The sequence below is a fragment of the Sinocyclocheilus anshuiensis genome, unplaced genomic scaffold (assembly GCF_001515605.1).
Source record: "Sinocyclocheilus anshuiensis isolate Anshui unplaced genomic scaffold, SAMN03320099.WGS_v1.1 scaffold70, whole genome shotgun sequence".
NCBI lineage: Eukaryota > Metazoa > Chordata > Actinopteri > Cypriniformes > Cyprinidae > Sinocyclocheilus > Sinocyclocheilus anshuiensis.
Genome location: NW_015542377.1, coordinates 2,352,838 through 2,364,627, shown reverse-complemented (window position 1 = coordinate 2,364,627; position 11,790 = coordinate 2,352,838). Strand labels below are relative to the sequence as shown.

Genomic DNA, 11,790 nt, shown 5'->3' with positions numbered 1-11,790 from the left:
AGATCTTTGAGTTCAGCTCATGAAAAATGGGGGCAAAAACAAAAGTGTTGCGTTTATAATTTTGTTTCACTTTTCTTGAAAAAAGAAGTGAGGCACTTACAGTATATTGGAAGTGGGGCCAATCTAGTCATGTTAACATGACTCACTTACTAACGTTTGCTATGTAAAGTTATGTCCAGTTTTATAACGTTGCCTAAACATAATGCCTAAAACCCTAAAATAACCATTAAAACTGAAAATGTTCACAATAACTGAGGTCTAGGGGCTATTTAACTACCATATAAGTCTCCTTATGTAGCCGAATCTGCGCTGGTTTGAATGGGCCGCCTCCAGTTTCCCCTTTGTTTTGCTGCCTCCAACTAGCGCTGTGACGGCGGCTGACCCTAGTTACCTGTGGTTGGCCTGGCCGTGCGTCACTCAGAAAACAACAGGCCAATCAGAAGAGAGGCCCATGAATATTAATTAGCCAGGCCAAAATCGACCTGTTCTCAGCAGAGCTCCTGAGAAAGGAGCTGTAAAAATATATTGAGATGGTTTTTGGTACTTATACCGCAAATATATATTCTTAAGGGCATCAAGACTTAAAATAAAACTCCAGAAAGGTGTAAAATATGTGACCTTTAAATTACAATTTAAACAACTTTACAGGTGAAATAATACACAGTTTTAACACAAGAGTTAACTGAAGAATATTCTGCATAATGTTGTTAACCACAAAATTAACTCTGACTTGTCATACATGAAACTATGAATGAAAAAAAATCACATAAAATGATTTTAGCAACATTAACATTAAAATACTCATGGTTTCAAATATACAGCCACAAGATATGAACGATATGTTTAACAATATTAACATGATTTCAGTTTGACAAAATCAAGTTAAGTCCAGTTTTACAACTTTGTTGCCTAAACGTAATAGCTAAAGCCCTACAATAACCACTAAAATCACAATTTAAACAACTTTACTACTCAAATAATATATACAATTTAACACAAGTGTTCACTTTCACTTACTAAGCTTTGCTGTGTAAAGTTGTTTTGCAACTTTGTTGCCTAGACATAATGCCTAAAACCCTAAAATAACCATTATAATTACAATTTAAACAACTTTACAGTTCAAATAATACATAAGTTTAGAGTTAGTGTAAAGGACTTTTTTATTATAAGCTTCTCATCTCTAAAGGTGCCAAAATAAAAGTGATTTTTTTATAACAAGGGCTACAGAGATGGCTAATTAATTACGATAAATACAAGATACTCAAGACAATAAGTTTGAATCCTCTTGAAACATAATAAACATGATTTCATAGCCTGGAATAATAATAGCTGGTCACTAATGATTGTTTAGCATCTTAAAGAGACAGTTCACCAAAAAACAAAACAAAAAAAAAACTCTCATCCAAACCCAGATTGTGTCTCGTTCTTTAGACAAGGATGTCATACGACTTCAGATGACTAGGAATGAAGTGCACAAGTCAAAATGAAATGATGAACAATATACAATATCTAATATTACTAATATTACAAATAATTTATATATATATATATATATATATATATATATATATATATTTAATATTTTTGTCAAACAAAATAACCCCTAAATAATTACCATAGAACTCAAAAACTTCAGAGTTTGTACAGTAAAGTCATAATCCTTAGCTGATTTGTACAGAAGGGCAGAAAAATATGTGAGGTGGGAAAAGATGTGAGGTGTGATGCATACATCGTAATCATGATGCTCTTTAACTATGGTCACTCACCAGTTTCTGTTATCTGCATGGGAAGAGAAAGAGAAATTCAAGGAGCAATCACTCTTTCTTTTCTCACCCTCCCCTTCCCTCTCGTTCTCTCGCTCTGACGGCGAGGATGTAAGTGCCTTAGACAGATGTCTGCTGCCGCTTGTCTCAAACCTCAACGCGAGCTGCTGAGCTCTGAAAACTCTAATTAAGATCAATATTTCAATTTTTAGTAAAAGCGCATGTGAAAGAGAACGAAGGAGGAGAGAGAGAGAGGAAGGAGGAAAACATTCACATTTTTTTCGAGGACAATCTCACATGAATGAGAAAAGGAAAGAATGAAAGGTCAAGTGTAATTTTTCTCTACCTCAATAGATCACCTAGGCATAAAAAAGACAAACTTGTTACAGCTCAGCAAAGACTCCAGCCCATCAATAAAGATCATACTTTCAGTGCAAGTAGTTAGTCATTAGTATATCTGTCCTCTGTCCTTTTTCGTGCTGCTCTCTTTTTCCAATCTTTCTGCTTGTGCTTTGTTTCTGTTGATCTTTTTGCCATTTTTCGTACTGTATGCTATTTTTAAAGCTCCAAGTTTTAGTACATTTTAAAAAATCTCTTCCCATGTCCATTTCAACATTTTTGGTTCTCTTGAAGGAATCAGTCTCTTTTTCTCTTTAACACTTAACATGCTTTTTTTCTGTCATCTTGCTCTTTCTAACTCACTTTTTCGCTTAGAACTTCATAGAACTTTGTATACTTGTTAGTTTGAAAGTAGTCAAATGATTACTGCTGAGTCTTTGAACAGGCATTTTTGAGATTTTTGAGGCCCACAAAAACCGCCTTTCCAAACCTTCTTCCGATAACCCCCTACTCCACCTCGCACCTCTCAACTATTTTGGCTAAAGAGGGGTTAACCGGACAAATCTGTCTCAGTCATTTCCACAGATGTCTAGTCCAGACCCCCCTTCTCTCTTTCACGCTATCATACTCTTTTTCTCCTTGGACGTGCTGATGTCCATTTTGCTTAAATCGGTAGAACTGCACCAGCAGCTAACTCCCAATATGCAAAGGCACAATGAAAGCCCTGACTTCAAAATTTATGTCTCAAGCCCTCGGCCACATCCACACCCGCCCACCTCCGCTCAATGAATGGACGATGGCAGATCTTCTTAAATGTGGCATTTTCAAAGCGGACTGCTTAGCTTGGACTTTGAGGTCCACTCGTGCTTATTTGATAAAACATCCATAATGACTTAGTGCACCTTCAGCTTCAAATACCTTGATATGATTTGTCCCGTCCTCTTAGGCTTTTCTTTTTTCCCCTCCGTTGGCAGATTTGAGCTTCAAGCATGTCTGTATTTCACTCATTGGCACCTGTAAAGAAAGTCTTATCATGTTACATAAAGTTAGCAGAGGTCTCAGAAGTAAGTTATAGCAGATTTTATTTTGATAATTGATATTGATGTTGAAGCCTAGAAAATGCACATTAATACAAACTGGCAAGTATTAAGCATCTGAGCCAATTACAGAGTGAGGAATTACTGAGTACTGCATAATGTAAAGACCTGTCAAACACAGTAATTAAGGGAATAGTTCACCCAAAAATGAAAATTTGCTGAAAATGTACTAACCCTCAGGCCATCCAGGATGTAGATGAGTTTGTTTCTTCATCGGAACAGATTTGGAGTAATGTAACATTATATGACTTCCTCACCAATGGATTATCTGCAGTGAATGTGCCATCAGAATAAGAGTTAATAAAAGCATCACAATAATCCACAAGTAATCCAGTCCATCAATTAAAGTCTTATGAAGTGCAAAGCTGCGTGTTTGTAAAAAAACAAATCCATGATTAAGGCATATGAAATTTAAACCGTCACTTTTGACCAAAATAACTCTTTTATTCTCTCACATCAAAATTAGACATATTTTTTTGGAACTGTTTTGGCTTGTAAACAGTGCTTAATCTGTGCATGTTTCTCTCCTGATTCAGATGAGACGACTTTTTTCACTGGAGAAAGCAATATTATAAATAGACACCTCATATTTTAGCCAAAAGCAACATTTTGAAGTTAAAAACTTGTTTATTACAAACTCACAGCTTTTGCTTCCCAAGACATTAATTGATGGACTGGAGTCGTGCATTTATCAGCTGTACGGACTCTCATTCTGACGGCACCCATTCACTGGAGAGGATCCATTGGTGAGCAAGTGATGTTGTGCTAAATTTCTCAAATCTGATCCGATGAAGAAAAACTAATCTACATCTTGGATGGCCTGAGGGTGAGTACAATTTCAAGAAATTATATTTTTGGGTGAACTATTCCTTTAAAGGGGTCATATGATGCTTTTTTAAAGATCATTTTGAGACTTTAGTCTTTGCAACTTCGGGGATCTTAACTATGCACAATCAGCTTGTAACACTCCAAAGAGAAAGGAAAACTTGAAATCGCATCATATGACCCCTTTAATTGTCTCTCCTCCTTTTGTCTTTCTGTCTCTTTTATTTTTAACAAAGCACTATGATATATTTCAAACATTTTTATATTGATCTACATTCCTCAGTATCCTTACACTGCAATAAGGACCTGGCCTCGCATAGGGTGTTAGACTGACCCTCATCTTGGGTACTTCCTTCAACGCGAGACTGGCTCCTCTGATTAAGACATATGCTGTGGTGATGAAGGCGCGCGCTGCGTGGGGCTTAATTATTTGTCGGTCCGTGCAGATGAGTCGACATGCAATTAGAGGTTAATTGCGAAAGAAATCCGGAGCGTGGCTGGCACTGGCGAGGCGGGTCATAATTAACTCACCCGCACAAATTGCGCATTTTTCCTTATCCGGCGGAAATGTGGATTGATTTTATTGCTGGATCACGCGTTACTGAGTTCATCACCGCCTATAGGTCATAAGCAGGGAGGAAAGTTGCGTGTGTGTTATCCTTTCAGATAAATACACTGAATGACTGTTCACGGGGTTACGACACATTGAGGAAATATGCAGTTTAATACATAATTATCTAATCAATTTAAAATGTAAACGGTCTGTCCAAGCACACTAGGGATTTTTACAATAATTGTCTAATGTCATATCTCCTGGATTCTAAACGATAGCACGCTTTTGATAAATTAATAAATAAACAACTGAACAAATAATTAATTGTTAATAAATAATTGTTGTGAAAGGAAATGTGATGCTGCGTGAAATACGCATAGTTAGTTTAATATTGCTCTTAATTGTCGTTGCATTGGAGATTAGTGGAGCATATTTACATTTTTAAATGAGAAAATAACTTAGCAAAGTGTTAAAAGTGCAAACATTGTGTTATTGCGTCATCATTTTCCTCTAATTGTGTATTAATTTTGATCTCATTCTAGGCCTATTGCAATTCTCATAAGACTGGCTTTTAGTTTTGAAGTAAAAAAAAATAGCTGCTTAAATCAGTTCAATTATATGATAATTTAAAAATAATTTCATGTGTTTCTACGAAATATAGAATTTAATTGGTCATACAAATTATAACGTGTACAATCCGTTTTATAAATGTGTTTTTAAGTTATCCCTAAAGCATTTGCATTGCATATAACGTTTAAGAAGTGTTTGCTCTGTTCTAAATAAACATTTTCTAAGTAAGACAAGCTGGGCTATTTCCTTTCCTCGCGCTCACCTTCCACGTGCGGTTGCAGGGTGGGCGTCGCTAGGGGGCGGTTGAGCGCGTTCTGCTCAGCTGCCACACAGATGTGTTGCTATAGGAATATGCATGTCTACTGCTACGCCCCTCCCATTGGTCCTTCCCGTTCTCTGGGTGGGACGCTCCATGAGTAGTATAAAGTGGTACATTGCCCCTTTCAGTGCTTCAGTGATACTGCGTGTCAGCGGTGGACAACAGTGCAAAAAGAAGCTCTAGCCGTAAACGAAAAGCAACGGTTACAGCAGTCCATATAACTTTAAAAGAGACAGCGGAGGGAGGTGAATTTAGTAGCCAGAATTCCTCATCCTTCGTCGGGCTGCGTCGGAGCGTCCCACCAGAGGAACTTATACTGAGATTTGTCACGTACATTGTAGCGGTCCGCGTTTGCTGGTGACTGTGTAAAAAAAAAAAAAACAGCAGCATCATTCCTTTGGACTTCGAGGTAAAGTCTGACGTTTTCTCAACTTGAGAAATCGCGCGCGCATTTGTTGTGTGGCGGACTTTTCTGCGACATGTGAGGAAAGTTCTCCATGAAAGCTTAAACTATATAGCCTCCAGTTAGACGGAACTTAAAACACGGAGGTGAAGAAGGATATTTGAAGTCTCTGTTACTCAAAGGACGATTTCTCTGAAACTACATGTAAGCTTTAACACGGTGAAGCGAGGACGAGTCAGGTTGGTGGTTTTGAGTTCACGAGTCTCAAGTTTCTGCCGCCCTGGCCAGTGATATTAAGGCGTGAATTTGACCTGGGATAAGTTGTCAACAAGAGGCAAACTGTTAGGTGTATAAGTACATTTACATGCATGGGCATATGTATATCTTGCTGCACTATAAATAGAAGCTCGTGCTAATGTATTAAACCCTGGGTACTCATCTTCATCAGTGATATTATTCATAATCCCAGTGAACCCCCCGCGTGTCGCTTTGGCTGGTAGGGTAGGTGTCGTCGCATGGACTGACATGGCCACCGATCTCGCCATGAGCGCAGATTTGCCCAACAGCCCCTTGGCTATTGAATATGTCAACGACTTCGACCTCATGAAGTTTGAAGTCAAGAAAGAGCCTCCGGAGGCCGACCGCTATTGCCACCGCCTGCCCCCGGGCTCGCTATCCTCCACCCCAATCAGCACACCCTGCTCCTCGGTGCCTTCCTCGCCCAGTTTCTGTGCCCCCAGTCCCGGATCGCAGCCTGGGCAGAACCTCGGAAATGGTGTCAACAACAACAACGGTGGCAACAACAACCAAGGCTCCTCGGGCAAGCCGCAGCTGGAAGATCTCTACTGGATTCCTAACTACCAGCATCACATCAGTCCAGAGGCCCTCAACCTGACGCCCGAGGACGCGGTGGAAGCGCTTATCGGTAACTCGCACCACCACCACCATCACCACCAGCCCTACGAGGGATTCCGTGGTCAGCAATACGTCGGAGATGACCTCTCGACGGCCACGAACGGTCACCACCACCCGGTGCACCACCACCACCATCATCACCACGGCCACTACGCGCGCGTCGAGGACCGCTTCTCAGACGAGCAGCTGGTGAGCATGACAGTGCGCGAGCTTAACCGGCAACTGAGAGGCTTCAGCAAAGAAGAGGTGATCCGTCTCAAGCAGAAACGGCGAACCCTGAAGAACCGCGGCTATGCGCAGTCGTGCCGCTACAAGCGCGTGCAGCAGCGCCACATGCTCGAGAGCGAAAAGTGTACGCTTCAGAGCCAGGTGGAGCAACTCAAGCAAGACGTGGCGCGTCTGATCAAAGAGCGGGACCTGTACAAGGAGAAGTACGAAAAGCTCGCGAGCCGAACCTTTAACGGCGGCGGCAACACTCGGGACCCGTCCAACGGCACTCACGGAAAAAACACTTCCACGGAATTCTTCATGTGAGAGTGATTCTTGTTAAAGACTTTTTTCGAACCAACGTATTCGTTTTTTAAACCTTAACTGTTATGATTTTCAGAGTTAATTTTATTTGCATTTCTTATCTTAAATACTCAATGTTCACTTTAGAGCATACACTCTTAAAAATAAAGGTCTGATTCCATAGGAGAACCGTTTTACGTTCCACAGATACATATTTATTCTCAAAGACTCTAGAGAAATTTCTATGTGGTGCTTTACAAAACCCAGTGTGCAAATCAAGAGAACCCATAATGTAACATCCAGCACTTCTTTTCCAAAGAACTACCCTTTACCGCCAAAATGGTTATTGACAAGCAAGTCAAGTCCTTTGCTGAACTTAAAGTGCTGAAAATAAACATTAAAGAACCTTTATTTTTAAGAGTGTAGAGTCTATTACAACGACATATTTAAAGTCTTCACTCATTATTTGTGTGCATATAGTACTGTACCATACAAGTCTTAAGGTTAGTAAATATGGGATCACGCATAACCTCCAAAGACCCATTAGTTTTGGATTCTGTAAATTTTTTATTTTTTATTTTATTTATTTGTTTAGTTATAGGCTAACTTCAAAGTCCGACATGTTTATAGACATACATTCGCTTCCTTAATCTGTTTTTTTTTTTTGTTTTTTTTTGGTCTTAGCCGATTTACGAGTCTTAATGAAGATGAGAACATACTGGAAACGAAACTTCAGCCTGTGAAGGGACTTTGTAAGAAACAATAATCATATTAAAACACTTATAATCAAGAAAGGGAGATAGCAATACATCCTTGACATTTCTCAGTCATGAACTGAGGTTGAGGGGACTTATGAACTTTTAGGGCCCTCAAGCATTGCTCAAGTCTGCATTACCCCACCAATCCTGCATGCGGGACATGTACGGTACTCCAAACGCGCCAGGTCCTTTCTCTCTCTTCCTCATACAGCACTTGGATGAAAAGCATGGCCCTTAACCACTCTCTCTTCTCTCTCTCCCTCTCTTTTCGTTTCTTCTGCTCGACACAAACCGTGTATGTGAAGGAACTCATGCGTACCTGCGAAATCACATGAAATCCGTCCTTGCATTTCTTTTCTATTGTTTAAAAAGTACAGAATAAGAACAAAGAAAAAAAAAACACCGAACTGAGCCAGAGTTATTTATTCCCACTTGTACATATGTAGGTCAAATGGTGTGTTAATTTAACTTTCTTTTTAAAGTCCTTTTTGCTTGATTATTTAAAACGTCTTAATACGATGTTTGTATGTAGTAGCATGCAAATGACAAAGATATTCTCATCCTATTGAATATGTACAATTTCAAAGGAAGCCTACTGCACTACGATTCGAAGAATTGGGAGTTATATAACATTTATTTTCCTCTGTGTTAATCGAATTGCTGTTATGGTGGACATAGTCGATCTAAAGTGCATATAAACACAATGACTTTAATTGCTGCTAATATTCTATGCACCAAATTCAAAAGCAATTAACAGAAGCTCTGATTATGTGAATTTTGTACTTCAAAATAAATGAAGGTATGTAAAAAACTGGTTAGACAGAAATAAGTAAGATCATCTCTTGAAGAAAGTTTATATATATATATATATATATATATATATATTATTCTTTTTTATTATTTTTTTTTTTGCCTTAATGGCCGGGATAATGAACGACATAATACTGTTAACTTCAAAAATATGACAACCGTCGTTAATAGGGCAAGAATGGTTGTTTTAACTTTTTATTGTGACATAATAAAACTGTAGCATACTCTGTATAAAGCAGTTGCCTATTGTTTAGCATTAAAACATTGTCATGATAATAGGCTTCCGACCATGCCGAATTACACTACAGGTAGATGTCAAGAGATTAAATGCGGATAATTCAACAATAATAGAGGGCTTGTGTGCAAACTTCGCTATTAGTAATCATGCGCATTTGAGGTTGAAATATAGCCCATCTTGTTCAGGCTAAATGAAGAAGTTGCCAAAGTGGATTATCTAAAGCACGTAAGTTGTCTTAAGTCAGTTTTCAAATTCTTTCCTACCTTTGTATGCTTAGTTTCCTAACAGATCTATTGGCCAGACTTCTAAAATAAGATCTCCAAGTATGTTCCTTTACCTGGGTTAGTATCTGCTTGATATCTCACCTGAAAACCACTGTTAACTTTGATTTTTTTTTTTTATTCGGTTAAATTATGAATTATGATATAGTTCGTTATGAAGCAGTCTCTCTGTCTATTGGTCTAATTTGAGGCACAGCGGCTTGAGGTTACATAACCATATGTGCTGTCATGTGTGCTGTTTTACGTAAAAAAAAAAATAATAAAGAAAATGGAAAAAAACAAAACTGTACATAGTCTATAATTTCTATATATTTATCGAAATTATAAATGTCCTTACGTGTCAGTAAATTCAAACCAAAATGTTTCGAAATGGAATGTTGTTCAGAATCTTGTTTTCATAATGTTTAATAAAAACTCCTGTCAAATGCATCAGCCTGTTTTCCAATCACTTTTCATGCTAAAATATGTGATCTACTGTTATACGAAAAACAAGATTCAGTTTTGTCCAATGACATATATTAGGCTTAAATTACATTATTTTATGATAAAATAATAAAAAGGCAAGAAATAGCCTAACGATTTATATCTTATATAAAACACCGTGTCTCATTGCGCATATGGCATACGAATCGTACTATTTCAAAAGTTAAATCTGTTATATTTGTTTACATTTGCAAAAATACATTTTTATTCTATGAACTATGGAGGTTTAATACTAATGTGGCATATAGTGATTTTTATTTTTTTTCATCGTAAAATGAACAATTGTTCATAATTGCTTGGTACAATGTGACATTCGTTTACAACCTTAAAACGTTTTTGTTTACACAAATGTTTAAAAGGAAATTATTTATTTGAAAGTTGAAAGATACGTAGGCTACACAAACAAGCAAATATGGTGATTTTTTTATTCTTATATTCTTCGCATTATTTTTATTTTTTTTATTCCTATTATTGCTCGCAAACGTCTCATATTTGGACCAGTAAGAAGAAAATGATTTTGAGTGTTTGTCTTTTAATCGATGATAATTAAAAGGGTTTTTGTGGTCGGTCGCTATCACTGTTTAGTTTACCCGAGTAATAAAATGAAACCTAAAAGTAGGCTATGGTAAATTGTTTTTACAATGGCAAACATTAAACTCTCATTTATTGTAGGCTAATAGTTTGAACCGCAATTGACTGTTTAAGGTTATCCAGACTTCGCGACAGTATTATGATCACTGACTAACTTCCTATTAATTTCCCCTTACTCCCAATTACAGTAGCTACATTACACCAAATGTTCCTCAATGTGTATTATTATTATATCAAAATAAACGGCTTTCTAATACTAAATGCTTTGAACAAGACTGTACACGATTAGTTTGACGTGATATAACGCGAGAGTCATCTTCTAATTTCGGGCTTCTTTTTCCAAGCTGTTTCAGCCTGTCGCAGGTACGCGTACTTTGTGTGAAGATGACAACAGCCTGTTGGTGGCTGAACTTTTTGTTAAAGTGTTCTGGCCTCTGCACCTGTTGTTGTATCAAAGGCTAAACTGGATGGTTAGTCCCTAAGTGTTTCACTTAACCTCTTTTGCTTCTGGCATTTTTTTTATCACTGTTTTGAGTGTCAGAGACAACCCAGTTTCAAAGGCTCAGATGATTTCAGATTTAATACATGTATGTATGGGCAAGATACAGGTTCTTTTCTCTTACATCACTTGCATGAGAATCTACAAAACACTGTACCCATCACACATGTATATGCGGTCTGCTCTCCCTTAAATAACCATTAATTCATACTGATGAGAAGAGCAAGGAAAGTGCTTTAATATGTGTGAGAGAGATTTTTTAAAATCTGAATATTAAAGTCCAACATTTTCATTGGCATGACTTGAAGTTCATTCATAATGTTTCAGTGGGCGTAATGTTGCATTACTTGCTCTCCATCATACCTGCCACTTATGAGCTATTCCGCCCAGCGTATTAAGATTAATATTAAGATTCATTCCCAAATGTTCTACATTTTTTACACAGTGCTGTAATCAAAATGTCAGGATAACTCTGTCAGAGTTGCTTTGACCAGTAATGCCCTTTTCCTGTTCTCTGTGCAGTGTCATTTGACATTTTTACAATAATTTGTCCTTTTTAATACAATTTGAATAATCCATTAGGTGAAGGTTTTGTTAGAAATAACGAGACCTGTATTCTTGTATGTGTGACTTAGTTGGTCTAGTGTGTTTTATGCAGTTTAGTGAATTTAAAGTAAACTAAGGGGGAAACACTGGGGTTCATCGTCACAATTGTGCTTTTTTATGTGCATTAAACAGGCAAAGTGCAGCGGATCTGTTGGGCAAGTTAAAGAAAGCAAAAAGGTTCTCTGACGAGTGGTTCTGGATTATTTGCCCAAATCATACAAGGATGTGTC

The 11,790-nt window shown here is 37.7% G+C and overlaps 1 protein-coding gene across 1 annotated transcript; it reads left to right on the top strand.

Moving 5' to 3' along the window:
* Nucleotides 1–5,624: 5,624 nt before the first annotated feature.
* mafaa (MAF bZIP transcription factor Aa) lies at nt 5,625–8,926 on the top strand. Its single transcript, XM_016491428.1, has one exon. The coding sequence runs from the start codon at nt 6,395–6,397 to the stop codon at nt 7,316–7,318; it is 924 nt and encodes a 307-aa protein (XP_016346914.1). The 5' UTR covers nt 5,625–6,394; the 3' UTR covers nt 7,319–8,926.
* Nucleotides 8,927–11,790: the final 2,864 nt, after the last annotated feature.